The sequence below is a fragment of the Lepidothrix coronata genome, unplaced genomic scaffold (assembly GCF_001604755.1).
Source record: "Lepidothrix coronata isolate B3197 unplaced genomic scaffold, Lepidothrix_coronata-1.0 Scaffold112, whole genome shotgun sequence".
Classification (NCBI taxonomy): domain Eukaryota; kingdom Metazoa; phylum Chordata; class Aves; order Passeriformes; family Pipridae; genus Lepidothrix; species Lepidothrix coronata.
This window is the reverse complement of record NW_016690292.1, coordinates 1,356,676-1,383,888: the sequence shown is the minus strand read 5'-3', so window position 1 is coordinate 1,383,888 and position 27,213 is coordinate 1,356,676. Positions and strand designations below refer to the sequence as shown.

Genomic DNA, 27,213 nt, shown 5'->3' with positions numbered 1-27,213 from the left:
AGTCCATGGGAGAGCTTGGCTGGCTCCCCCAGGCTGATGAGAAAGACCCTTCTGTTCTCACTGGCCTCATCCCCATGAAGAACAGGTTCTCTTCACCCTGGTTCTTGTCCCAGTCACTGGGCAGAGCATTCTCCAGCAGAGGCAGGCTGGAGGGGGGCAGAAATCCAGCTCAGAGCATCAGCAGTAGGACACACACCACACATGGCACCTCATAACGCTGAGCAGAAAAACGTCTCTTTGCTCCCCACTCAGGCTGTGGGGCCTGGAAAGGAGGTGGGCAGCTCAGGGAAGCTGTTGAGTAGGGCTGTGTGGGATGATGGATGGAGCTGGAGTAAAGGGCAGATCCAGGCCTGGGGGTGGCCCACGGTGCAGGCAGGTGTGACTGCCTGCCAAGGACACAGCACCCGACTTCCTGAGGGCTGGGAAGCCCCAGGGTGTGCTCACAGTGGGGACCAGTCTGGGCACTGGGGACAAGATGCCCACGATGACTTTGGACTGCATGTGGGAACAAACAGCAGCCTGGGGCAGGCACCCCAACACCACACCTACAAGGCAGAGATGGAGGTGCTGAGCCAAACGTCCTCCTGGCAGCACAGCACTGATGCCCTGCGCTCCCATCCTGGCAGGAGGAAACCAGAAGGTTTGAAGAGGTGGAGTCTCTTCGGTCTTCAACCGCTTTACCTCCAACCAACCCCTACCCAGGGGATGTAAATCACCACCAGCTGCTGCATTACAGGATCTCCATTCAGCCCTGTGTCCCTCCCTGTGCCCAGAGCACAGACCAGCACTGAGCAAGACCCCCACCCTCCCTGGGCCCACCAGAGGCCAGACTGAGCAGTGGTCACTTCACAGAGGTTTTATTTGTACTCTGGATATCCGCATCACCCTCCCACCTCGCTTCCCCCAGGAGAGACCCCAGGATCCTCACCCCGTCCTCCCAGGGCTGTGGGCCCTTCCATACAGCCCGTGGGTCTCCAAGAGGGGACAAGGCCACCATCTTGCGGCCACCCACCACCACTGCACATACCCGTGTGCACGGTCTGAGGGGTCCCCAGGATGTGACAGCTATGGGGGTACGGGGTTTGGACCATGGAGAGCTACGACATCCCACCGCTTCCCGTACACCCCTGGGACCATGTCCTGCAGGGCACACACTGTCCCTCCCCTCGCTCCCTGGCCAGGACACCCAGGGGTGCCCCAGAAGTGTTGGGATGGGCAGAGGGTGCTGGCAGTGCTGCTTCCATCCCAGCTCTGGCCCCTCCATCCCTGCCCTGCTGCTCCATGCAGTGTCAGCCAGCAGTGACCAGGGACCTCCTGGTTTGCACAGCGGGCTTCATTGAGCATGGAAAGGCAGACAGCAGCAGAGGAAGGCTCAGAACTGAGCCCCGGGGTGGAAAATGCAGCACTGAGCAGGGTCTGAGGGAGATTTCCATCCCTACCACAGTGTGGGAGTGTGACCCACATGGGGGATGCTGGAGGGAGTTGTTATACCACTGCTGCTGGTGATCAGCAGCCCAAAGCAAGTCCTTCCTCGCCTCTGTGAAGTGAGTTGGGGTGTTCTGCACACTACCGGGTTCTGCAAGGCTGCCCAGCTTGGCTTAGTGCTCATTCCCCTCCTTCTGCTTCTTCCCCTTGTGATGGAGATGATCATGGTCCCCATGGTGGCGGTGAGGATGGGCGGCAGGTTCGTGGTCCCCACTTGGGTTTGTGGCTCTCTCGTTGCCAACCTCATGGTGGCGATGAGGATGGAGGGGCTTGTGCTGGTGGATGAGGGTCCCTGACTCCTTCCCTTCATGTTCAGGAAGCGGGCTCGGGGTTACAGGGGCCTCCATGGTACTGTTAGCCTGAGGAAAGTAACACAAGGACTGGTGTGGAATGTGAATGCCCACAGAGCCCTGCAGAAAGCCTGGGAGCACGGCTGTGAGCTGGGATGAAGGCAGAGCAGCATGTGTCATACAGAAAGCTATGGGTCAGAGCAAAGGCTCTCCAGCCCTGGCCCAGGACACAGAGAGGACAGGAGAGGCTGGAGCACACAGGACACAAGCCTCTGTACCCGAATCCCTTGGCTCAAGCTGTCAGTGGTCCAGAGAAAAAGGACTTTGCATTTAATATTTCTGGATGGATTTTTCTCCTAGGAAGTGACTAATCACCTGCTGTGCTCAGAGCTGTGTCCTTTTCTTTGCTCTGAGCTTGCCACTTCTGCATGTACTGCCTGCCCCTTTCTTATATGAGAAGAGTCCTAGTTAGCTTTCCCAGACCTGGGCTATGACCCCTTTAGTCCATTCTTTCTCAGTCTGAAAGCTCTGACCTATTTAAGTGCCCTTATTCCAGACCTTTCATCACCTTCCCTCTAAACCACTGCCAAGGGCAGCTGCCAACCCCGGAGCCTGTCCCCAGCATGGAGATAACATTGTTTCTCATGGTGTGCAATGCCAGAGGAGAGAAAGAATCCCAGCTCCAGTGAGCATCCCTGCTCTTACCTCCTGTGTAGTGTTGGGGTAGAGGGAGCAGTTGCCGCAGAAGTCCTTGCTGTGGGTGAAGCGGATGGCCGACTCCACGTAGGGGAAGTAGAGGAAGCTGAAGGGCAGCTGGATGTGGAAAGCCAGGCGGCCGCACCTGAGAGGAGAAGCCATGGCCTGGCTCGAGATGGGGTTTTGGGTTCCCCCCAGCCCAGCCATGGGGGTAGATTTTGGAAGCCCACCAAGAGCTCTGTAACCCCCAAGAAAGCCTCAGGCGAGTCGGGGGCCACTCACCGGTCATAGACAAGGAAGTCGTCCTTGTCGCCCCCCAGGACCTGCCAGACGTCGGGGTCCTCCGGCTCCGGCTGGAGGACGGGGACTCCCGGCGGGGCGTGGCGCTGCAGCTCCCCGAACATGGCGCGGGACAGCGGCGCCTTCTCGTTGATGATCATGTAGCGGATGCCGACCATGCCCTGCCGGGCCAGCCGCTCCCGCAGGCCCCCGAGGCTGTGGGAAGGAGGCGCTGGGAAAGGGTGCCGGGGCAGGGGGCTGCTGAGACCCCCCCGAGATGGTGGAGCTGGTTTGGGGCAGGGGAGCAGGGCTCACCTCTGGGCCTGCGTCAGGCAGAAGTGTCAGCTGGCCTTCAGCAGAGCCACCACGGTCACCTGCCCTGCCGCCCCCTCCATGGGGCTTGAGCCGTTGATGCTCCATGCTGGTGCCTCCTGGCAGATCCGGCTGCTGTTGGCCACCTCCTCAGAGGCCGAGGACAGCCCCAGCCAGGTGGCCAGGGCCAGCACCAGCAGCCTCATCCCGGACTCTGGGCCCTGGCAGGGGGACACGGGGTGTTATTCTCCTCCTAGATCCACTGCAACCCCAAAGTACCTCCCTGCACCCCCCACCCAGGGCAGACAAGGACTAGTGGGCAGTGGTGGTAGGACAAGGACTAGTAGGCTCCCAGCACAGCACTGGGAGCCAGGAAACCCTACTCTGGGGGGGCAAGGAGAGGGAGATGAAATGGGGGATTGGGGTGTCCAGCTCCCAACCAGCACAGCAGCTTTGCTGCATCTTTCGTGGGCACCCACTGCCACAGCACCCTGTTTTCCCCAGCAGTGAGATACCCCCTCCACACAACAGAAGATGAAGGTGCTGCTCCTCCCATGGGCCTTGTCCACCTCCCTAATGCCATAAAACAAACCCAGCCCCAGACAGAGGTCTGTCTTTGTCCCAGAGGGGAGCAGGGATGCAGCCCTCATCATCTCGGCTACCAGTGAGGAGTCACTGGGACAGGAATGGTTTCACCTTCAGGTCACCTTGAGAATCCTTTATGCCCCATGAAGCATTTTGGGGGTACACAGAGCCTTTAAAGCCCTCGCCTCTGAATATCTGCCTGAATTCCCTTCCTCTCAGCCCCCTAACCATTCCCACCCCAAGATATGCCCCGTCCCTCTAGCATCCAGCAGGTTTAATGAGCAGGGGAAGGATATAGGACTGGGGGGGATGATCTGGGGAAGGAGCAGGGGGCTTCAGGGTCTGGTCAGGATGGATGTGCTCCCAATCTCCAGCCCTCCCCCCCACGAGAACGAGTCCTCAATACCGCACTTCTCCTCGCTGCCGTCCTCCCTTGCTCCCAGTCCCAGCAGCTTTCAGCAACTTCCAGCTGGCCCTGATCTCCCTTTTATCTCCTGTCCACTCTCCCCGCCCAGGAGGGAGGAGAAGAGCCTGGCTGGAACAGGGACTGCTCCCTGGCCACCACCGCCTGCCTCGAGGGGATGGCAACAAGGCAGGCACTGTCCCCCTCCGTGCCATGTGGCTTCGTCCTGCTGCCACAGCCCAGCCCGTGCCACGCTGGGGCAAAGCGGTGCCTGGTGCCGGGCTGGCACAGAGGGTGACAGGCAGTGCTGGAGGGAAAACACAGGCATAGCCACTCGAAATCACCCCATAGCACAGGAGGGCTGGGGGCACTGCCAAGGGCACTGCTTGCACCAAAGGGCTGCAGGACTGTGGGGTAACATTGAACAGTATCATCCATGCACAAGGTCCCAGGGGAGCCACCCTGCCACCCTGCCTCTGCCACCCTGCAGCCAAAGGGATGGGCCTCACACCCCGGGGTGCTGCAGCTCCCTGCTCTGCACAGTGTCACCCTGAAGGCCGTGCTGTTCTGTTGTGTGGCCCCACAGCCATCCCCCAGTGTCCGATCCCATGCCTCCTGTCTGGCCCCACACCAGTGGGGCTGTGGTCGTGTAAGGAGCCGGTGCTCCCTTGGGAAATCACAGCAACACTGGATTCCACCCCCCAACCAAACAAGAGGAGCTCACCACTCTGGCAGCACACGGACATCTCTGCAAATATTTGAGCAGTTTATTGTACCTGGGCTCTGTACAAAAACATGATAAGGCAGGGAAGGGCAGCAGCCACAGTCAGAGAGGGGGCAGAATATGATCCCAGACACATGAAGAGAGGAGATTCGTCGGAAAACAGCCACAAGTAGCAGGGAGAGAGAGGATCGGAAAACAGCCACGAGTAGGATTGCTGCTAGGGGGATGGAGGGGCTCAGGGGTGTCTGCAAGGGTGTGGAGCCATGGGTTGGGATCGGGGAGCAGGCGGAGCTGCACGGGGTCAGCCTGGAGCAGCCCCATCTCATGCCTGACACCGGGCCTTCTGCAGAGCTCTCACCCCCACCCACCTACCTGCTGCTTCCCTAAGCCCCACTGGGCATCCCTGGCCCGTGAAGCGCCCAGCACTGAGCGTGGGCACTACGTATTCGGGTTGGATTCGGGTTGGCAGGGAATGACCCAGCACAGACATGAGCTGCATCCCAGGGACCCCCTAGCACCACCTGGCTCCCTCCTCCCTTGGCTCACCCCGAGCCACGGTGCCCGCGCTCGTAAACCTGGGCATCTTTTCGCCCTACAACCACCGCCCGCCCCGCACGGGTCGATAGGAACTGCGGCACCCGCAGCGTGCGGCGTTCACCGTGGCCAGGGGTTCCCTGCCTAGGACGGGAGCCGCCGATTCCCCCCGCCGGGACAACTCCCCAGAGCTCCCACAAGCTCCCACAGGCTCCCTGGCACCGCCACCCCCGCGGCTGTGCCCGTCCCGCCGTGCCCGGGGCATGCCGGGGAGGAGCGATCGAACCGCCCCCGGGGCCGGCCCTGCCCGGCATCCCCTTCGCCCGCAGCCTTGACCCCGGTGAGCCGCGGCCCGGGGGCGAGCGGGGCCCCCGCGGGCACGGGGGAGGGACGGGGCGGGCGGCCGGGAGCGGGGGCGGCGGGAGCGGAGCGGGAATCGTGCTGATCCCGCAGGGCGCAGCGGGAAGGAGGGCTGGAGGGAAGGAGCGCCGTCCCCTGCCCATGTGCTCGGAGGGGCCCCGGCACGGTCCCGCCTCCCTGCGCGGGCGGGGAGCCCGGCGGGTCTCAGGGGCACTGCGGGGCCCCTGCTCAGCCCTGTGCCCTGGGAGCAGGGAGGGCTCGGTGTGCACAGCCCCTTCCAGAGGCGGGTGAGAGGGAATATTTCAGCAGGTGTGTGTGTGGCCCCCCAGCCCCCTGCACTCCTGTGCGCTCTGGCCGGGGTGGCTGGTGCATGCCAAGGGGTCAGGAAGCCTCAATGGGATGCTCTGGAGAGGGTATGCCGATTGATTTTTTGGACAGATCTTTTTGCCTCCTTCGGTGTCGCAGGCATGTGGCGGGGTGGGGAGGGAGATCACTTTTCCTGAAGTGTCCCTCCTCTGCCCCAATAGGGCAAGGTCATTGTCCCCAGCCTGCTGCAGGAAGCGTTGTAGCTCCACGCTGTCCTTGTTGGGGAGAGAAAGGGCACATCAGCCTGTAACCCCCACATTCGTGGGACAACCTTGGCAAGCACTGGGACAGCACAGAAGCCTTTTAGCTATAACTAGTGTGTTGCTCCATGTTTACCAGTCCAACCTCCATGTTCCTGGTACAGGACATTCTCCCCCACAACCCTTGTCCCCATAATCTTGCTTACACGTACAGCACGCCTCCCACACTGGGATTCCTTGCTGACCTCCCTGTGGCACTCCCAAGGGACACATGGCTCCAGAGGAGGCCCACTGGGCTGCAGCCAGGGCTCGGGGGTTTTCTCCTCAGGCACCCCAGGCACAGGGCAGGGCAGCAGAGTGAAGGGGTGGGATGCCTCAGCACCCTTGGGCAGATCTTTGCAGCTGCTGCGGAAGGTGGGTGCCCTTGCACAGTGCAAATTGGCTTGTGAGACCACTTATTTAAATACACACATTTAAAGGGTGCAAGTTTACACACATGTGCGTCTGTGCACGCAGATGCACGTGGGCTCTGTGCAAGGTGGGGGAACGGCTTCTTCCCATGGCCAGTAAGCCCCCCCTGACCCCCTGCATCCTCCCTGCAGCCTGCCCGGCCATGGCAGCCTCGCTGAGCCGCCCCTGCTTCATCTCCCTCCACCTGCCCTACAGGCAGGGCTGGGCCCAGCACCTGGCCAACACCTTTCGCTTCCAGCCCGTGGCCGTGCGGGAGACGCCGCGGGTCCGGCAGCTGGCCTTGCGACGGGGATCCGCTGTCTTCCTCGTCAACGAGCGCCTGGCACCGGGGTCTGCCAGCACCTCCTCCCGGGAATTCCTCTACGACGTGGACCCCCAGCCTGCCTTGGGCACAGCCTCCAACGTCTGCTTTGAGGTGGACGACGTGCTGGGGTTCTGCAAGCGGCTGCAGAGCCAGGGATGCTCCTTGCTGGTGCCCCCCACTGAGCTGAGGGATGACGGCGGTTCTGTCACCTACGGGGTGGTGAGCTCCGTCGTGGGCAACATCAGCCATACCCTTTTAGACCGATCTCGCTACCAGGGACCCTTCCTGCCTGGCTTCCAGCCCATCCAAAGAGCCCCCTCAGCCACAGGGGACGGGATTGAGATCACCCACTTTGACCACATCACATATGTCTGCCCCCGGGGTGGCGCCCGGGCAGCTCTGGACTGGTACCAGCGCTGCTTCGGCTTCCACCGCTTCCTGCTGAACCCGCAGGAAAGCCCAGCCGAGGGATACGTGCTAGGGGGGCAGGGGGTGGGCATGCTGCTCCTTGCGCTGCAGAGTGCCCAGGGCACCCCAGCACACGGCTGCAAGCTGGTCTTCGCCGAGTCCCTCTCGCGGGACGGCACCAACCAAGTCGACACGTTCCTGGAGCAGCACGGCGGGGCCGGGATCCAGCACGTCGGCCTCTGCACCACCGACATCGTCACCACAACCAGGGCTTTGCAGCAGCAGGGTGTGCGGTTCTTCACACCCCCCGCCACATATTACAGCCAGGGGGGCAAAGCGGAGGAGATCCGGGGGGCCGGGCAGGACCCCCACATGCTGGCAGAGCTTGGCATCCTCCTGGACACCACACCGCCTGGGGACAAGGGCCGGCGGGGCACTGATGCCACAGAGAGCCCTTCTCAGGAGTATTTGATGCAGATCTTCACCCACCCCATCTTCTCCGAGGAGACCTTCTTCCTGGAGCTCATTGACCGTCGGGGAGCACCGGGCTTTGGGGAAGGCAATATACGGGCACTGTGGAAAGCTGTGCAGGTCTATATGGACCAGCAGCAGTAGTGGCAACACTGCAATCCTCCACCCTCAGCTCCCCATCCTCTCCACTCCAACCCTGGGGGCACTGCACCACTGTAGAGATCCCAGTGGGTGCTGGTGGCATGGCCCAGGTGGGCAGGGACCAAGGGAGCACTCCAGGTCAACCCAGAGCCAACTCAGCGTGGGAGAAAGACCCTCAGGGCCAAATCCAGCAGGGGTCTGAGCATCCCCCAGGATGGAGGGTGATTTTTCTCCCTCCCTGGGTTCCCAGTGATTTATCAACCTCAGACAAAGAATTCTGCCTCAGTTCATCTTAATTTATTGAGACTTGAGCCTGCAGCAGGGCCAAGAGCAGTGCTGGCACAGCAACCACCCCCAGCTGTAGAGGAATGAAGGGCTGCCAGAGGGGAGTGGATAAGCCTGGGGCCTTGGGCAGACTGCTCACCAATGGTTACCACCCAGAGCACGGCCAGCCCCTGTGTGGGGCAAGTGGTGGCCTCTTGCTCCTCCCAATTAAAGAATTAACTGCTTTGAGTTCTTAATCCTCCCATTTACAATGTGCTGAGTGCCAGGCGAGGATGAGAGGGCCATTTCTGTCCCTCAAGGCGGGCTGTCCCCACCCCTGCAGTCCCTAAATTGAGGTCATTGCCCCTTGCACCCCACCAGGACTGTCCCAAGTCCCTGCCAGCCCCCAGGCTTGTGCCTTTGCAAGGGTGCATCACAGTCAGGGAAAACCTCAGCAGGACAGTGAGGAACAGCCAGAAGAAAAAAGGATAAAACCCTACAAAAAGCCCTGGGGACAGCTGTTTGGCCTATGTAGGAGCAGCCTGTGGGTAGGAGCAGCACAGCCCTCAGAGACTGATGCCTGCCCTCGCAAGAGGAATGCTCTGGATGCCCTATTTGAGTCACCAGCAGTTAATGCTCAGCCAAGGGGTTCTTTAACAAAGAAATCCCTGCTGTCTCCAACCCAAATGTAGGGATCCTGCTGGCTGTCTTCACATTCTACCACAGGCTGCCCGACACCCCCAGCTTAGCACAGTGCAACAGAAACAGAAAGTCACGTAGAAAACCCCACACACTTAGGATTTATTATTAGAAAGCCTGTGGTTCAGGTTCAGTAAAAACAAGTGTATAAAAAGGACTGTTGGAGGCGGGGAAGGGTATGGCAGCATCCCCAGTCACTGGCTGGTGGATGAGGTGCAGGCAGGGGACAGGGCTGTGGGAGCAGTGTGGCCACAGCCTTCCCACTGCCAAAGAGGAACCCCTGCTGCTGGGAGTCCATGGTGCCAGGGGCTGAATAACCCCAGAAGGGCAGGCCTGGCCCCAGGACACGTTCAGTACTGCAGTGGCCACATCCAGGCACACTTCCCACAGGGGAGCCAGTGGAAAGGACGAGTGGGAGACCGGTACAGTGCCATGTACTGAGCTTGCAGCAACACAGGGACAAACTATCCCCTGCCACGGGCAGGACTCCCCACAGGGTGGGTCTCTGGGGGTCTCACACATGGCAGGTGCTGTCACGGGGCAGTCGGTGCCCGGAGGAAGGCGTGGAGGGAGAGCTGTGTCCCAGGGCAGGTGCTGCCTGCTCCCTGTGGTTTTGCCCCCCTCTTCCGCTTGAAGCCCTACAGGAGACAAGCAGTAGAACTAAATCAAACCCCAAGGGCCCCCACGGTCTCCAGGGATCCCCTCTGGAGAAAGGGGCCCCTGGTACTGGGGACATCCTGGGGCAGTGCCAGCCAGGCAAGTCTCCCTGCCACAGGATGCTCCTTGGCCTGATCCCAAACCCCATGGGGGCTTCAGCATGGCACACCAGAGGCTGTCCCACAGCAACAGGGAGCAGCTCCTGGGGCTTCAGGCACCCTGGAGCACTGCTCACCTTGCCAGGGCTGGTCTCGTTCCTGTGCTGCTTCTTGTGGGCTTTCAGCACCTGAAGGGAGCACAAGAGAGCCCAGAGCTGAACAGCAGCTGGGTCTTGGAGCTGAGACAGCCTGCAGAGGCTGAGGGGATGGCAGAGGCTCTCCCAGAAAGACTGACAGAAGGGAGGAGAGGCCCAGATGCCCCCCAGTACCTTCTTCATGGCTGTGGACACAGCTGAGGCATGGAACTCCTCCTCTGTCACCCAGCGGGATGGGGAGGCAGGGTCCAGGGTCACATCCCCATCCAGGGGCAGGGAATAGACCACATACGTCTGGTGGATGTGGGAGAAGATGTGGATGACCTGTGAAGGGATGGGAAGACACATGAAACAGGCAGCTGGCCTGCAGTGAGGGGTGCACAGCTCAGCCGCCCCACAAGTGCATCAAGTCTGCCAGGGCTCTGAGGAGTGGGGCAGAGCGTGGGAGGGGTGACAGTGGGGAAGGGGGACCCTCTTCCCCTGTGCTGCATCCCTGTGGCTGAGCACAGGGGGCTCACACTGTATCCCTCTGTCTCCGGGCTCACCTCTCCAATGAACCGCAGGCCTTTGGCTGCCACGGGCTGCCCCATCCAGGCCTGGAGGTGATCAGCCAGCACCTCCCTCTCCTTCTCCTCCTGCAGATCTTGAGCCAGCGGGAGACTTGGGAACTCCCAGAGTCCAGCCAGGAGACCTGGGGAGGAGGCATGACAGAAATGTGAGACAGCAAGGGGTACATCTGGAGACACTGAGCCTCCTCACAGCTCCAAGGGCCTCCTTTCCCCACCCTAGCAGGAAGTGCATCCCCAGTGCCTCCCCCAGGCTGCTCTGTCCCTCACACAGGTGGGAAGGGGCTGCGTGATGCCTCCATCCCCCTCCTGCCCAGCCTCATCACCTGAGCTGGGTCTCTGCACGATGAGGTACTCGGGGCCCCCACGGCAGCCCCTCCGCTCCAGCACACACGTGGCCGTTCGCATCGCCCGCGGCTGCTTCTTTGCTGCTTTCCGAGGAAAGTTGGTCACCCCCAGGCTGCTGTCCCACGGCTCCGTGGCTGGGGGGCACAGGGGACAGTCCCCAACACCTGCAAACACCAACATAATAGTTGCTGCAGGGCCCAGACCTGGAGCTACAACAGGGATCTCCCCCCACGCTCACCACAGTCCTCAACATCGGGCACTGGGGCGGGTTTTCCAAACAGCTTCTGCGAGGCGAAAGCCAGTTCCTTCTCCACCTGCAAGGAGGGACAGGAGCGGGGACAGGTTCATCCACCAGCCCACCCTGTCCCCGCACATGGCAACCCCTCAGGGCCACATTTTGGGGGCATACTTACCCTGCACCGTGCTCGGCAGTGCTGCTTCACGGGGCACTCCCCGCACAGCGGGGCCTTGGGCACACACACGGTCGCCCCCAGCTCCATCAGGGCTTGGTTAAAATCCCCAGGGCGGCTCTTGTCCACCAGGGCATTGGCCATGTCCCTGGACAAATGGTAGTGAGAGGCACAGGGCTCTGCAAGGAGAGCATCCCAGGACCTGTGCCTGCCCCCTGCCTGCCAGGGACGATGCTCCTATGTAGGCACAGGTAACACAGCTCCTTTCTCCACTACTCCCAGCAGCACCACCTTCCCAACAGCTCTTGTACTCCACACCTCTCTCCCTACACAGGCTCAGCTCCCCATGGCTCCTGAGCACTCCTGTGCTTGGCCATGATCACCACAGCTCCAAACAGAGACAGAGCATTCCCCTTACCAGAGCCGGTCCATGACGGCCGGGCTGCTGGAGTCGGCACCGATGCATCGCAGGCGGCACAGCACACGGATCACATTCCCATCCACAACGCCAGTAGCCTGGGACCAGGAACTGGGGTTACCATGCTGGGATGCGCTCCAAGTAAGGCAGGGAGCTGGGGTGCTCCCAGGATGGAGAGGGACACACAAGAGGCCAAACCACAGGCCAAGCTGGGCAGTGGGTGAGATGCACCCCAAAGTGAGGGGAGAGCAAGAGCCAAGCACAGCCCTGAGGAGGAGCCCCTGGTTAGTGAGACCCCAGCAGCAGGACCCTGCCAGCAGTGGGGCTGGGTGGCAAAAATGGGAGACATGTCCAGTGATGCCCAGCTCTCACCTGGCCATACGAGATGGATGCAATGGCTCCCGCCGTGTATCGGCCCACTCCCGGCAGCAGCTTCTGCAGGGCCTCAGCCGTCCTGGGCATGTGGCCGCCCAGCTCGGACACCACCTGGCAGAGAGGGAGCTGAGGTCCAGGAAGCAGCTGGGGTGGGTGCATGCAGGCAACCCGTTTTGCCCGCAGGAAGATGGGATCCCACCCTCTGCAGCCTCATGCCAGCAGCTCACAGCCCCAGCAAGGCAGGGCAGGTGTGAGCCAGCACCAACCCACCACCCACAGAGGGGTTTGGAAATGCCCTCCCACCCCAGCTCCAGAGCACCTTCCTTGCTGCCTCCTGCAGACGCTTCCCTCTCGAGTAGTAGCCAAGCCCAGCCCACAGCTCGTTCACCTCCTGCTCCAAGAGACACAGCACAGTGTTAATGGAGAGCCACAGGGCAGGGAGAGCACCCGGTCCCAGTGGCACTCACCTCCAGGGATGCCTGTGCCAGAGCCTGCAGTGTTGGCCATTTCTGTGGTACAGAGGGAAGGGGACAAGTCAGGGACAAGCAGAGCTGTGCTCTGCAGCTGGGGATCTGCCACAGGCAGTGGACATGTTCTCCAAAAGGGGCAGCCTGTGGGCACAGGACTCTGTGAGGAACAGTCACCTGCATCCAGCGGTTGTAGTAGTCAATCACTGTAGCCACCTGTGTCTGCTGGAGCATGATCTCGGACACCCACACTGCAGGGAGCAGGGCAGGCATCAGACCAGAGGCCCCAGCACAACCCACACCTCATGCCGTGGCCATGTGAGCAATGGCTACAAGCACTGCAGAGCATCCAGTTCACGGGATCCCTTCCCACCCCTCACCTTCCCCACACGCTGCCCCACAGGAGCTCCCCCAGGCCCAAAGTGAGCTCTCCAACCCTGCAGTGCCTTGCAGGGTGAATCAGTGGCTTTCACGGCCACTCCAGGCAGCTTGTTCCAAGGATGGCGACTGAAGCCACCCCTCACAATGCCACACAGCGAGGGGCACCCCACACGTGCTGGGGCACAGTCCCCACTCCTCACCTGCGTACCCCCGTCTGTCGGCATCCGGCTCCGTCGCTGCCTGAAAGGGGAGGATCGTGGTGTGAGAAACAAGGTGACACAGGACCCCACCACAAAGGGAACCTGCATGTAAAATAAAACTACTCGTGGTGTGTTTTGAACGCCACAGTGGGATTTGCAAAAAAAAAAAAAAAATAAACTTCCCCCAAGCGCTCAGAAGTTCTGAGTTCAAGTTAATCAAGTGACAGCCAAAGCAGCTTCTTCCTGGTGAATATCCCACAGCGAGAGTCACCTTCGGTGTTCAAAATCCCACGAGAGGAGCTGTCCCAGACCTGAGCCCCTCCACACAGGAAGTGATTGCAGGCAGATGTAAATCCCACAGAGGGGCCAAGCAGTTCCCAGCACCATTCAGGCAGATGCTGCTGTAAAGGAGGCTGCATCCTCAGCACCTCATCACCCCTGAGCCACTGGCTGAGTACAGAGCAGGCAGGATCTCTAATAAAAACACCCAGCAGGCTTAAAGCAAATACAAAGCAAATGATACCCAGCGCTCACTGCTGCAGGGTATCACAGAGGCAGGAACAAACAGGATTAAAAAAAACAACTAATCATGCCAGAGAAAAGAACTCCTGGTTGCAGGCTGTATTCGAGAAGTGTACCCTGCTTTAGTCTTCATACCTAGGGACTGGCTACAGACAACCCCCCAGGGAGCTGCCACAACTAGCTGGGAGTGCTTCCATGAAGGTAGGGATGCACCACAAAGGGAAAGACACCACGGTCACTTCACCAAAGCTCCCTTAAGGTAGAGTGCTTCCCGATGTCTCCCCTTACCAGCGTCCTCCAAGGAAGGTCCCGCTTGCATCTGTCGTACCAGGCGAGCAGGTTCTTGCGCAGGGCCTCGACCTCCGCCGGGTCGCTGAAGTGATGCCGGGCGAGTGGCGGGGCGGGCGTTGGAGCCGGGGCCCCTGCCGGGAGAACGAGGTCAGGGCACGAAGGGCTGCGGGGCTCGACCGCAGCACAGGCGGGAGCTCGGCAGGGCCGCTGCCGGGTGGACGCGCACCGAGTGCGGGGCCTTACGAGGACCCAGGAGGCACCGGTGTCTGCCCGGGTGGCAGCAGAGGACACCCCACGCTCCCCCCAACCCTCCCGCTGCCGGGCACCTCCGCGGGGTGACGTGCGCTTCCTGCCCCGGCCCGCGCTGCCGCCGCTCCGTCGGAGCGCCCCGGCCGCCGCCGCCGCCGCCGCCGCCGTCCCCGCCCGGGCCCGGGTCATGGCGGGGCCGCTCCCGCCGGGGCCGCCACGTGACACCTTCCGAGGAAAACATTTCCCGCCCCCGCGCGGCCCCGCCCCCTGACCGCTCCAGCCAATCGGAGGGAGGCGTAGGGAGGGGCTCGCGGTCTCCCGCCCTTTGCGCGCGCGATCGGGGCGGGGCCTCCCGGCGCGCGCGCAGCCAATCAAGGAGCCGGGAGCAAAACGGGATGGGGCCCGCCCCTGCTTCCGCCGGCCCGAGCGCCTCAATGGGGAAGGACCCCGGGGAGGTGTCCGTGCTAAACGCCCGTTTACTTAACCCCGAATTTCGGTTGAAAACGGATTTTGGGAACGGTAAAAAAGCCCCACCGGGGCAGGTAGGGGTCGCGCCGGCCGCGCGGGAGGGCGGCGCGGGGCGGGAGGGGCCCGCGGCGGGCGGGCGGCGGGGCAGGCGCGGCGGCAGCGGCCCGGGCCCCGCGCGGGCGCGGCCATGGCGGGCGCCGCGCGGGTGCCGGTGGTGGACGTGCAGAGCGACAACCTGGGCGAGCTGTGGCCGTCCCTGCTGCTGGCGCTGCGCTCCGCCACCTTCGTGGCCGTGGACACGGTGAGCTGGGGCGGGGGCACCCCCGGGGTGCGGCCAGGGCCGCGGGGCCGCTGACGGGTGTCTGTGTGTGTCTCCCCGCAGGAGCTGAGCGGCCTCGGCGCCAGGAAGTCGCTGCTGAGCCCGTGAGTGCCCAGCGGGGCCGGGGCGGGGGGTGAGGGGGGGCGCGTCCCTCGGTGCCGGGGGTTCACGCTCCGCTGTCCCGCCGCAGGTGCATCGAGGAGCGGTACAAGGCCGTCTGCAGCGCCGCCAGAACGCGCTCCGTGCTGTCCCTCGGCCTCGCCTGCTTCAAGCAGCTCCCGGAGAAGGTGCGTGCGCGGGCCGTTTGCTGCTGCTCCCGCCTTCCCGGGAAGCAGCGGGGACGCGCCGGGAGTTGGGGCCCAACCCCCGCCCCGCTGAGCTGCCCCCGGGCTGTTCCGGCACCCCTGTGACCTGTCCGTTCTTTGTCCGCTCTCCCGGCGCAGTCCGAGAACACGTACCTGTGCCAGATCTACAACCTGACTCTGCTCTGCATGGAAGATTACGTGGTGGAGCCCCAGTCTGTGCAGTTCCTGGTGCAGCACGGCTTCGACTTCAACAAGCAGTACTCCCAGGGGATCCCATACCACAAGGGCAACGACAAGGTACAAACCCAGCTCAGGCTGCTGGGAGGGCACTGGCTGCTCTTGCTCCTGAGTGAGGATGGGCTCACACTTCGGCCCTGAGTGCAGCATTGTCCCTCTCACCTCCCTGCTGCTTCACACCCAGGCTGTCACTTGGTGCAGTTGCTTTTCCAAGTATTTGTGTCTGTGTTTGTTCAGAGCAGGCACAGGCTCTGAGGGCTCCCCAGGGTGGTGGCAGGTTGGGGTGCTGAGGCTCCCTGACTGATCCTTCCTCTTGCAGGGCAACGAGAGCCAGAGCCAGGGCGTCCGGACGCTTTTCCTGGAGCTCATCCGGGCGAGGAAGCCGCTCATTCTCCATAATGGCCTGATTGACCTGGTGTTCCTGTACCAGTGCTTCTACGCCCACCTCCCCGAGAGCCTGGGCACCTTCACTGCCGACCTCTCCGAGATGTTCCCGGCAGGAATATACGACACCAAGTACGCTTCGGAGTTTGAGATGCGCTTTGTGGCGTCCTACCTGGAGTACGCCTACAAGAAGTGGTGAGCATCACTCTGGTACTTAGAGATCACAGGGGTGCATTTTTTAATACACCTTACCTCTCTGTTGGGTAGCTGCTGAAAGAGGATTTCAAACCTAGTGCCAGCAGAAGACTGACCACAGTGACCTGATCTAACTGAGAACTAATTGAGTCACTGCCTGGTTCTGGTCCAGCAGTGCCACGGGGTCACAGCAGAAACACACATCCCCTAAGAGCTCAGAGAGCAAATCAAAACAGGGCTGCCCTGCAGGGTCTGCTGGTTATAACTGTTTTGTGAGGGATGCTGCAGTTAAAGAGTGGGTGCTCCCTGCACCTCCTGACGCTGACCAGCTCTGTCACACACACCTGCAGCCTGCTCCGAATCCCATCACTGCCTTCCAGGCAAGGGTTGTGCTCTTGTTCAGGACACCCATCTGTGCTTTGCAGTCTGGCCTCACATTCTGCAGTCTCCACACAATCTAAACAAGCCCTTGGCAGTGATATACAGCTCCTGGAATCTCCAAAAAGCTCAAGTCACGCTCTGCATAGAGGAGAAACAGTATTTTTAGTGACTGTTTTATCTCAGGAAATGCCACTTTGACAGGTCTGAAAACATTCAAGATGGCTGTTCGTAAAACATGGGAGTGCCTTGTTTTGACAAGATAAAAATACTTTTTAAACTGACCTCTTAAATGTTTTAACCCACAATTCTAGTATCATGGAGCCTTCCAGAGATTTTGGGCCTTTAAACCACCTCCTGGGACAAAACAGAGGTCAGATTCTTTTCTCATATGATGGAAACCCTTTCCTTTTCTGCATTGCCCAGGTTCAACCTGCCTGGGTGGTGATGTCTCGTTTTGGGGTGTTTTTTCTTTGTCCATTAACAGTATGAAGACTAACAGATATGTTGGTTCCCTTAGTATTCAAAATCAAAGTATGTGGCACCTTCTCCCATAGTTTCACCAGAGGCAGTTTTCCCTGTCTGTATACTGGCATAAGAAAAAACAACCTTTAAATCAGCACAGAAGCAACTACTTACTCAAGCTGCTCTCCCAGGATTGAATTTTTTTCCAGCAAGCTGTGGAGCTCACGGGCAGGAAACTCGTGGATCTGGGACTCAGTGGAGAGCAGGGAGTTTGTGCCGGCTCCAGGCCATGGTCCCTTTGTGAGTTCTCTGCAGTAACTGTGTGCTCCTGTTTGTTCCAGCAAGAGGGAGAACTCCAAGCTGAAGGACTCCAGTGGGCAGCACCTCACCGTGGAGTTCTGCAACTACCCTGCCAACATGTCCCGATACATCGACTATCGCTGCTGCTCCCTGGAAGAGGAAAGCCACAACATGGGAGAGGGAAACAAGGTGCCTGTCTGTGAGAAATTTTCGGTAAGTAACCTGAATCCCAGCTTCCTTCATGGCTCCATGGAAAGAGGCACACCTGGCCAGAGCAGGAAGTGGCAGGGAAGGATGTTCCTTCACAGCAGAAGGAACAGTTTCAAGCTTCAGGTGGCTTCATGACAGACAGGGCAATAGCACACTCTGCTTGGGAGGTGGGGAATTCTGCAGGCTATGTTAGATGGAAAGATTCAGAAGGAGATTCTATGGCCCTAAACAGCAGGATGGTGTGAGTTACAGTACCCATTGCTTTTGGGGGAGGGATGTATTTTGTATATATTCTGTATTAGTTTGGCTTGTCCCTCAAGCAAGAAACGCCACCTCTACCCTCCCCTGTATCTTGATTAGATATTTAAAAAAATGTTACCTGTCTGCAGCTTCTGGCACTGTAGCACAGGGTGACCCACAGCACCTCCTGGTGCTGCTACAGTAGCAAACGAAGAGCCTGTCCCATCAGATCGGAACTGGTTTCAGGTGCCTCATGGAGAAAGGAGCTCTTCCTGATGTTTCACATTCTGTCACAGAACAACACAGGCTGGGGAAATCTCTGGAATTTTCTCATCCAGCAACCACCTCAGTGTTGCTCAGGGGCTCTAAATGAGCACAGTGTTCCTGATCCAGCCTCTCGAGCCCTCGGTGGAGGGGAATAATTAGCTCTGCTTTGTGTTATGGTGAGCACTGCTCTAACCAGGAAGAGAGAGGCTACAGACTTTTCTCTCTCTCTCTCTCTCTCTCTCTCTCTCTCCTTAGGCCTATGGCTGGTGTCCAAAAGGGGTGAAGTGTCCACAGTCTCATAACATCGATCTCATCATTGATGAGGACGACAAGCTTTGGGAGAAGCGAAAGAAACGGAAGCACAGATGGAAGCATCGGAAGAACACAAAAGCATCTGCAAAGGCGTTCCTAGAGGAAAGCTCGGGGGAAAAAATAGAGCAAGCTCAGAACGGGGAGGAGGGACCACCACAGAAACAGAGCTGCTTTGAGCCTGCAGCTGCCACAGAGCTGGCAGAAATCGCACCCAACGGAGAGGGCAGGCCACTGGAGGAGAACTCCATGGATGTGGAAACAGAGGTCAACTCAGACACCAGCACACAGTGGGAAGAGAATCTGGGTAGCACTAAAGGAACTGCTGCCCAGGTAGCAGTTGCCCTGAGCCATTCTGCCAAGGGCAATGCCTCTGACAGTGACCAAGTGGAGAGGAAGTCAGAGGTTCCTGCTGGGTTAGGCTCAGTCAGTCACCCGGCCATCCCCAAGACTGAAGCAGCAGGTGCTGCAGGAAAGGAAAAGGAAACCCGTGTCCCTCCTTCCCAGGGGGGCACACACCGAGCTGGCTTCGACGCATTCATGACTGGCTATATCATGGCTTATGTCTGGATGCTCAAGCAAGGGAAAAACACAGACACTGGAGCAGGGCCCTGGTTGCCAGACTGCCATAATAAACTGTACCTCAGTGGGAAATCGGTGCCACTGCAAATTGTGAAGAGCTTGTTTTCTAAATCTTCCAAAGCCCACAGCGAGAAGATAAAGTTGGCCTGGGACAGTGCATAGAACTACAGAGCTCCTCACTAAACTGATTTTTTTTTCCCCTTCAAGTTTTGAAGCCCTTTATTCCATCAAGTCCTTTATTTCATCGCCAGAAAGGGAACAAGTTTCTTGTTTCTGTTTTAACATCTGACCAATTAAATTGCTCTCAGTTGGAGTTCCCCCTGTGTTCCTTAGCAGCATGTTGGGATGTGAAGGCAGTGGTGAGGCTGAAGAAGGGGGAGGAAAAGTGCACCTTTGGTTACAGCACATCCAGATGAGACCTCTTCTCCTACAGGAGAGAGGGGAAGGAGAAAGTTTCTCCCAGATGGACCAGCTGATTCTAGTGCAGGCTAACAGCATGCAGAACCAAGCCATAGCAGCTCATCAGCCTTCTGCCAAGGGGAGATGCAGTGAGGGTGAAAGCCAGATGTGGTCCTGAGAAACTGCACAGCTTCCTGTGCTACTGAAGCTGTTTAGGGCTAGAACAAAGCAGCCACCATGGCAAACTCCCTGCAGGCTGCTATCAAAAGCTATGGCCTCCTCTTCTGGGCACTGTAACCCAGAGCAGTAAAAATAAAATCCTTGATTCTCATTAATTTAATAGTGGAACACTTCAGTAAGATACAGGAGAGAAATAACACTGACTCAGGATGATTCCTTGTTTATAATTCAGCACTGAGTAATAGCAAGTACAATTTCGAGCCAGGTATTGATGGCATTTGTAGCTTAAGTAAGCATTCGAGCCAGCTTTTTTAACCTAGAATTGTCCTCTTAATGACAAGACTCAGGCCTTGATTTCATTTTTATTTTGAAAGCAAGTTGGGAAAGTTTACAAAACCTGACCAAGAAAAAAATTATGAAAATATTTAACTGGATTCATCTTTGGTTACTTCTTATTGCAGTTCCAATAAAACATACACCATTTCTATAGTTCAAAAAAGTCAGAAGGTCAATCAACATAAAAACAAGACGTGCTTTCTTTACATATTCATAAATATCCGCAATATTAGAAAAGTTGTTTCGCAAAGATTTCTTTTTCTGGCAGTGTTAACTTACTATTATACACAGGCTACAAACCTCTTCCTAAGCCTTTAATTACAAGTTGAGCTATTTACAGTCTGCAAAATATTAAGACGTAGAACTCCTTCATAAATACGAAAATAGATCATCTCGCAAAGGTCTTTATACTTAATCAAATATCTGGCTGCCCCTCCTCCCGAAAAAAAAAAAAAAAAGGTTATTTGTTTTGCATAGAAATGTAGTGACATGCAATATAAACAATAGCATTAAGTGCAAACAGGAATTATTCAAGTGTCTTTAGTTGTACTGGCAAAAAATACCAATGCTCTGTTACACATAACACATCAATGCCTCTCCAACAAGTACAAGTCTGCTGCAGCCCCTGGGCTGCGCTGCTTTTGAAGGGCAGCAGTTCACATGCATTCTCTGGGCTGCCTTTCGTCAACCTGCAACCACAACGAAAATAGCTTATAACAGACATTTAAATGAATCCAATACGGAGAGATTTAAAGTGAATTTAAAACATCTTTGATCTCGTCACGGAGATGCGTAGCAAGAACGGCTCCCGTAGAGCCGAAATCACGGTAAAATCCAATCACAGTAAAACTCCGTCGCATCACTGTAAAACAAGGAGTTTGCTGACCACATGTTCAAATTCACGTTCATCAGTAGCTGTCAGAAAATGGCCCCCTGTCAAAAAGCAAACTCAGGTAGGCAGAAAACCTAGGAGCAGTTGCTAGGTGCAACCTAGATTCAGCTTTACGCAACCAAAGGGATGAGACGCAGTGAGTTCCAACTGCATCCAGACCCCTGGAAACACTGGGTTTCAGCAACCACTTAGCTCTTTTTAAAAATTACTTCTTACTCCAGTTTCACACACATGCCTCTTCCCATGCAGACCAAGAATCCAGGAAAGGCCTGAGCTGCTAGTCCTTGGAATTTCTCTTTCTGACTTCTCCACCTCAGTACAAAGAGCCAGAAAAGTCGACAGACGTGCCCAATGCACGTCAGCTGGTTGTGCTTAGAGCGGACATTTAAGAAAATAAAACTTTTAGCCATGCTGCTTTGTAAGAGCTGTTCAGGGCAGGGAAACATGGTAAGAGTGGTGTAAGAGAACAGATGAGGTCACTGCAGTGGGTGCCACAGAGGGCAACAGGCTTCGTGATGAGTGTCAGCTGACAGCCAGGGCTCCCGGGAGCCACAAGGCAGCCAGAGGTGTGCGTGTGCTCTCTGATGAGGCTGCAGGCTGCTCCAGGATGCTGGGCAGCTTCCCTCAGCCTGGTGATCCAAAAGTAAACTACTCATTATTGCTTTTTTTTTTTTTTGTCTGAAGTCACGCACCTAAATGCACCTTGTGACAACAGAAGCTGGTGCTGATGGTTTCCCTCCCAGAAGATTACAATTGTATCAAAGATAAAAGTATTAAAAAAAAAAAAAAAAGAAAAAGCAAGCAGGCATAAGGCAGGCAACTCTGGCAATTGAGTTCTGCTGTTTCTCTGTCCTCAAAGGAAGTTACACACAACACAGTGCCAGCTGTACAAGCTGCTCTGCACTCTGCAGACACGATACAGAATCCAGACTATTCTACAGATCAGCACCTTCAAGAGGCAGAGGGGTGTGGGCCAAAAGGGGTGATCTTAGTGAGCACAGGCATTTTCTCTTTCAAACTGCCAACAGCTGCCTAATCTGAATGGACTGTGCTACATAACTCAGCAACACTGGGTTTTTCATTAAATTCACTGCAGCCACTGCAAAGGGAGAACCACTGCTCAGGTTTACACACACTCACAAGATGGAGTCATAATTGTAACTCATGGAATAATTACCTACACCTCTGGAAAGATAAAGAACTAAGGCTTTCTCCAACGTTTCTTTGAGATGGGAGAAGAGTAGAAATAGTCTGGCTTCCATCAGAGACTAGCTTACATTATTCATCCTTACAAGAGAGCAGGAAGAGAGTGTAAGAGGCTACCTGGATGAAATTCTGGACTCTCTGCTGCATCACCATCTGCTCAGCAGGCATGCAATGCATACCTCACTTAGGAATGATAATATAGGTTAAAAAAAAACCCCTTAAAATAAAATCCCATATTGTTGGGATGATGATAATGGAAAAGGATGTTGCACAAACCTCATCACAGAACAAGCTTTCCCCACGCATTATGTCCCAGAGCAGGGATCACTGATGCTGGTTCCAGCAAGCAGCATTAGAGCTCATGTTGCTGCTTCTTTCACATGTACCTGCTGGTGAAGGGAAGTAAAAAAAATAATATCAAAAAATAAAAAGATCATCCTATTTAGTGACAGGAGAAGCCAAAAAAAGACAGCAGCTTCTTTCTGTAGAGGGGAAAAAAAAGTTAATTTGGGACAAGCTGATTTTCTTTAGTTTGACAATTCAAAGCCTTCCTGTGAGTCATCCTCTCTAAGAGCACTTGTGTGGCCACAACACTGCTGGCAACTTCCCCTGAGCAGGGGATCACTGTCTTCTGTCAAGCAGCTGGTTTTAAGTGAGGAGCCATCATTACTGCAGTGGAATCAGTGAGATGGGATGTTGTACCAGAGAGGGAGGTGAATGTGACCCTTCTAGCTTAGTGGTAATAGTCAGCTGTGATGTAGCTATTGTATTTAAAGATTCTGCAGAAACAGATCATGATGTTCATTCAGTTCTTCAGAGATAAGAGCACATCCACCCCCCCCCAAAAGCTCAGTATAGCTGTTACTCTTAGGGGCAGCTTCTTCAGAAGCCCAGGAATCACAATGCCTGGAATATGGCTCTCTGTGCCCTGGGCAAATCTTCTCCACATTTGGGCTGAGGTACATGAAGAGCTGTACAAGGAAGAGAGCTTCCCTGCACTAATGCATTGAACATCATTACCAAATCCCAAGGGAAAATGAAACACCAGGGAACAGATTTTTCTTGTTAATTGCAAAGTATTTGTCATGTGACTCAGCCTGCAGATTGTGACCAGCATGAGGGGTTTTGTTTTTGCTGCTTTTGAATGAAGAGCTTGTTTAATGCTGCAACAGCATTCACAGCAGCTCTGGAACCAGAGAGCATTCCTATCTGCTCAACATAGCTCTGTGCCTGTTTCTAAAACAGAGGCTCCAACTCACGTGCACTGCTGCAGAATTAATGAAAAATCTGCAGTGGCTTAGAGCAGCTGGTCAGTCAGAGAAAGAGGGAAAACCTAAGGGTCATTCTTTCTACTCTACATGGAGCTTAAGGCCTTGAAATACTCCATGCTGGAAATCCAGGTCAAACTGTTTACACGGTGCCTGCTCTGGCTGCTGCCTCTTGGAAAGCTGTGGGGCTCACATGGCCATTCTGGCTGGAGTAGTTCCCCCTCCTAAAGTAAATCAGGAACGGGAATAAGCACAGTTTGAAATAAAGTTTTATAAAATAATCAGTCTCTCCAGACACTGTCTGCAGCAATCTGTTTGACAGGCAGCTCCCATCATCTGCTGAGTCTCTTTCAAACGTGAAGCCCAGCACTTGAGAAAAACAGAGTTTAAGCAACTGGGAACAACTGTTCCCTCAAGGACATGTTCCGTTTGAGCCCTCTCTTCATATGTCACAAGTTGACTCTGTGCTGCCACTTGCTGAGATGTTGGAGGAGGTCTGAGGCAACAGGGCAGGACTGTCCCCATCCTGTTCCCTGAAGGGCCATGCCTCTCTTTTCAGCTCGTTGGAAGGACTAACACTGAACAGAGGCTTTGTGGACTCTAATAGAGTACTTTTCAGTAGATCATCTTCCACCTCCATCTCTTCAGATGGGAGACAGCCTGCAAACACTTGTGAGGAGCCACGTCCCTCAGAGTTCACTGAATTCTCAACTGGGAGCTTTTTGTAAGACAGAGGCTCAGGCTGGGCCAGCACTAATGGTTGGTTACATGCTGGAGCTCCACACGTGTTCTCAACAAGGCAAAACCCATTTTCCTCCTGGGCCACTGGCCCATCTGAACAGTCCATATCCTCTTCTTGTCCTGGTGCAAGAAGAAATTCTGGTCTGTGATGCTTGGCGTGAAAGGGGGGGATCTCTGACACGCCATATTTACTGCTACTCAGGAGTTTTTGCCGAACCTCTGCACCAAGCTGGGCTGGGTCACACCTGCCAACGGTTGAAGACAGTCCTCCAAACAGGCCATATTCCTTGTGTGGTAATTCAGGAGAGAGTGGAAGCGATCTGCATCTCCTCCCAGGAAGCAGGGAAGATTCCTGCCAGTCTGTGCTGTATGCCTGCCGGAAGTGGGACTGGCTGGCTTTCAGGCCCCCGCCTGCCTCCGGAGAGTACAAGTCAAACACGAGGGAAATCACAGACTTGCTTGGCATGTCAAAGAATTTGATCTTCCCTCCCTTGAGGTCCTCCCGGGCACTGAAGGGATTCACTTTCCGGCCTAACCCTTTGTTTGGTGTGTAGTAGGGGTCCTGCACATTTATCTTCCTGGAAGGCTTGCGGGAGAAGATATCCGACTGGCTGCGTGACAGCCAGATATTCCGACGGGGACGGGGCGACTTGGGTGGGATCTTATCATCCAAGGAACTCAAACGTTTTACTCCTGGTCCTTTTTCAATTGATCCTGAGTAGAAAAAGAAAAACACTCTTAGCTTAGAGAAGCTCTATATAGCTGTATGTCTGCTTGCTCACAGAGCCTTCATGACAACTGTAAAGAAAAAAGCTGCATTTCTGATGTTCCAAACTATCTTCCATAAGCACATAACTCCTTATGAGTTCCTGCACAGACACAAGTACACCATTCTCTTCTCCTCAGTGTATTTTAGAGCCCCTTCAAACCTCCTTGCTGCCAGTACACTGCCACAGCAGAGACGGCACGGGGTGTTAGAGCAGAACAATTTGCATGTTTCTAGATTTATTGTCCTGGCTTCCAGCAGAGGTTGCCCAAGATCTGTTGGTGATACTGGCCATAAGAGAACAAGTACAAAACTTAGTTGCCAAAAGAACTGGGACTTTTTAACCCTGACAGAAAAAGTCTGAGACCAAAATAAATGCCCATCCTGGTACCATGAAGATTTTTAAATAATTCCATCACAGCCTTCATTCAGTACATTATCCAACACAAAACTAGGATACTAGGGGTAAGTGATTGTTTGACCCTGATGAATAGGAGTTTTAAAGTTGTCCATATGCATATATTTGCATATACACACACATACATATATATAAATAAAGCTGTTATCACTAGAACAGGTTGGGAAAACAGTAGATGCTAACTCTGACTGTTTGGAACATGCATCTGCCACTGGCTCTCAAGGTGCCTTTGAAGAGCTGTGTTAGAGCCTTAACAAATGAATATAAAGAAGTGATATCTCCTTTTGATTACCATTCCCAGAATAAGCACATATGGATTTTCACTTTCCCCTCTAAATACTGCCACAGTTTAGACTGCAGTCATTCCATGTAGGAAAGACTATACAAGTCAAAGAACAGCATGTAACACTTCTTCAAGAAGTACTTGTTTTGTACTTGTTTGAAGATAGGGAATTAAATTTTTGGGGCTCTCAAACCATGACAGCACTCCAAGGGGAGAATGCCAAAAATATGGAAAAAGAAAAACCCAACACAAACCAAACCAAAAATCTAAACCAAAAAAAACATTTTCCTTTTTAACTCACACCTCTCTTAGATGCTTTCCAGGTGTGGGAGAACCACCACATGCATTAACTCTGTGTGGTTTGAAATAGAGAATAATCACTGCAATCTAAAACCATATTACAGATTGATGGCTATGTATATGTGTTTCATATTTATATATACACACAATGTGAGAAACTGTTTTTACTGTACTCTAAGTTCCCAATACCAGAAGTGTACTAACATAAGAGACACCCAAGTCAGAATATGGCCCAGGCTACCAGTTTGCTCCCCACACCAGGTGGCACCAGACAGCTTTAGAGAAAACCTTTCAAGGCCAACATTCCCAAGCAGACCTGGGATTCATCTTTTCCTGTCTTTCAGAGTATTTCTAAGTACTTTATAATACTCTTGCATCTTCTGTGCTCTTCCTCTTGAAGGAATTTAAGAAGCTTCTAAATGTTACATGTAACATACACCAAAGAAATTACGTATATGTACTAAGTAGGGCAGGGATAAATAAAAAGTTGATGGATTTTCATATACTGTTAGCAACTTACAAAACCATTCCCAAATGAACTCTAAATTTCCCCTCAAGAGCTTGTGGGCAAAACCTCATGAGGCACTTTAAGAAACAGTTAGCTGTTTTTTCCCCAAAGGACACTCTGTAGTGCAAAGTACACAGCATTGCTCCAGAATAATTTTCAAGGTTCAAGTAAAATTTTTCACAAGGTGTAAATAATACCACATATAGCTGAAATCCCAGGTTTCAAAATATGAAGCATTGTACCCTCTTGCTATTAGCATGCAGCAATGTTTGTACAATACAGACACTTACCTTTTGGTTTTCTTTCACTGTTGTCAAGGTTCAAGAACTTTCTCTCCGAGTCCTCATTTCTCAGGCGGTTTAACATTTCCTCCAGTGTTTTGACAATATCAGCAAATGAAGGACGCAGCTTTGGATCCATCTGTGAATGGACACAAATCAAACAAGTTCATGTGGGTTTGTCCATGCTATTCTGTTCACACAGTGGACAGACAGAGGGACAATCTGAAGAAACTAAGGAAATTCAAGACTGTTTTAAGTGTGTTATCATTGCAAAGTGGCATTTCTGTCTATCATACTTTTCACATTTAATTATCAAGTTGTAAACATTATATGCAGAGGACGAATTTTAAACTGACAAGGTGGGAATCTGTCAGATTCATGGCTTGTGATGAGGCTTTGTTTGTTTTGAACAGCTTGAATAGTTCAAGATTTCTTTCTGGACTCTGGTTATCAAAGAGAGATTATGTACTAACATTACTTCAAAAGGGTTATACAGAGCAACATGGCTATGTCATTCTTTAAAAGTTTGTAATTCTTCTATCATCTCCCTGTGGCTTTAATTAAAACCCACCTAAATGGCATTGCTGAAAATGCATCTTTCCATCTGCTAATCAGCCTTACCACTTGATGTACTGGTCTGTCTTGCAAGGAAGCAAGATTGGTTATATAATTTGACCAAGTAATATATTAGAAAAAAAAAAAAACCTCAGGTAAAATATTCCCCCTGTATCAGTTTGAATTTCTCAGTAAGTATTTAATTATTCACTCTAGCAGAAATGGAACTCTAAACAAAGACCAACACTAAAACTGAACTACAGGCCAAGAAGTTTGATTTAAGATAGTAACT

At 54.7% G+C, this 27,213-nt stretch overlaps 5 protein-coding genes across 14 annotated transcripts in view; 2 read left to right on the top strand and 3 right to left on the bottom strand.

The window, feature by feature from the left end:
- Positions 1-840: 840 nt before the first annotated feature.
- On the bottom strand, positions 841-4,175 carry LOC108502072 (selenoprotein Pb-like). Of its 2 annotated transcripts, none has more exons than XM_017824578.1 (5): positions 4,054-4,175; positions 3,066-3,283; positions 2,754-2,966; positions 2,481-2,616; positions 841-1,844 (listed from the first exon to the last, which is right to left on the bottom strand). In XM_017824578.1, the coding sequence occupies exons 2-5, from the start codon at positions 3,266-3,268 to the stop codon at positions 1,599-1,601; spliced, it is 798 nt and encodes a 265-aa protein (XP_017680067.1). In that variant the 5' UTR covers positions 3,269-3,283; positions 4,054-4,175; the 3' UTR covers positions 841-1,598. The 2 variants fall into 2 exon arrangements, with proteins under 2 accessions (XP_017680067.1, XP_017680068.1); XM_017824579.1 differs by having other exon boundaries at positions 4,059-4,167.
- Positions 4,176-4,801: 626 nt separating this feature from the next.
- HPDL (4-hydroxyphenylpyruvate dioxygenase like) lies at positions 4,802-8,536 on the top strand. Of its 3 annotated transcripts, none has more exons than XM_017824772.1 (2): positions 4,802-4,979; positions 6,837-8,535. In XM_017824772.1, exon 2 carries the CDS (start codon positions 6,848-6,850, stop codon positions 8,030-8,032), a length of 1,185 nt encoding a protein of 394 aa, XP_017680261.1. In that variant the 5' UTR covers positions 4,802-4,979; positions 6,837-6,847; the 3' UTR covers positions 8,033-8,535. The 3 variants fall into 3 exon arrangements, with proteins under 3 accessions (XP_017680261.1, XP_017680260.1, XP_017680258.1); XM_017824771.1 differs by lacking the exon at positions 4,802-4,979 and adding an exon at positions 5,624-5,648; XM_017824769.1 differs by lacking the exon at positions 4,802-4,979 and adding an exon at positions 6,035-6,081 and having other exon boundaries at positions 6,837-8,536.
- A 549-nt stretch (positions 8,537-9,085) lies between these two features.
- On the bottom strand, positions 9,086-13,724 carry MUTYH (mutY DNA glycosylase). Its single transcript, XM_017824773.1, has 14 exons — positions 13,379-13,724; positions 13,068-13,107; positions 12,664-12,737; positions 12,487-12,528; positions 12,339-12,410; positions 12,017-12,130; positions 11,645-11,742; positions 11,230-11,374; positions 11,055-11,130; positions 10,795-10,980; positions 10,448-10,593; positions 10,077-10,226; positions 9,885-9,935; positions 9,086-9,630 (listed from the first exon to the last, which is right to left on the bottom strand). The coding sequence occupies exons 1-14, from the start codon at positions 13,484-13,486 to the stop codon at positions 9,526-9,528; spliced, it is 1,407 nt and encodes a 468-aa protein (XP_017680262.1). The 5' UTR covers positions 13,487-13,724; the 3' UTR covers positions 9,086-9,525.
- An 850-nt stretch (positions 13,725-14,574) lies between these two features.
- On the top strand, positions 14,575-19,105 carry TOE1 (target of EGR1, member 1 (nuclear)). 2 transcript variants are annotated; one of them, XM_017824706.1, is made up of 7 exons: positions 14,575-14,648; positions 14,980-15,020; positions 15,107-15,203; positions 15,360-15,518; positions 15,778-16,037; positions 17,222-17,393; positions 18,153-19,105. In XM_017824706.1, exons 4-7 carry the CDS (start codon positions 15,408-15,410, stop codon positions 18,948-18,950), a joined length of 1,341 nt encoding a protein of 446 aa, XP_017680195.1. In that variant the 5' UTR covers positions 14,575-14,648; positions 14,980-15,020; positions 15,107-15,203; positions 15,360-15,407; the 3' UTR covers positions 18,951-19,105. The 2 variants fall into 2 exon arrangements, with proteins under 2 accessions (XP_017680195.1, XP_017680193.1); XM_017824704.1 differs by lacking the exon at positions 14,575-14,648 and adding an exon at positions 14,769-14,898.
- A 4,216-nt stretch (positions 19,106-23,321) lies between these two features.
- Positions 23,322-27,213, bottom strand: part of TESK2 (testis-specific kinase 2) — a 111,262-nt gene continuing 107,370 nt past the window's right edge. For all 6 annotated transcript variants that reach the window (XM_017824699.1, XM_017824701.1, XM_017824698.1 and 3 more), the window contains 2 exons: positions 26,376-26,505; positions 23,322-24,524 (listed from right to left, as the gene is read on the bottom strand). In XM_017824699.1, the coding sequence (XP_017680188.1) occupies positions 23,512-24,524; positions 26,376-26,505 (1,143 nt within the window). In that variant the 3' untranslated portion in view covers positions 23,322-23,511. The remainder of the gene's footprint in view (positions 24,525-26,375; positions 26,506-27,213) is intronic.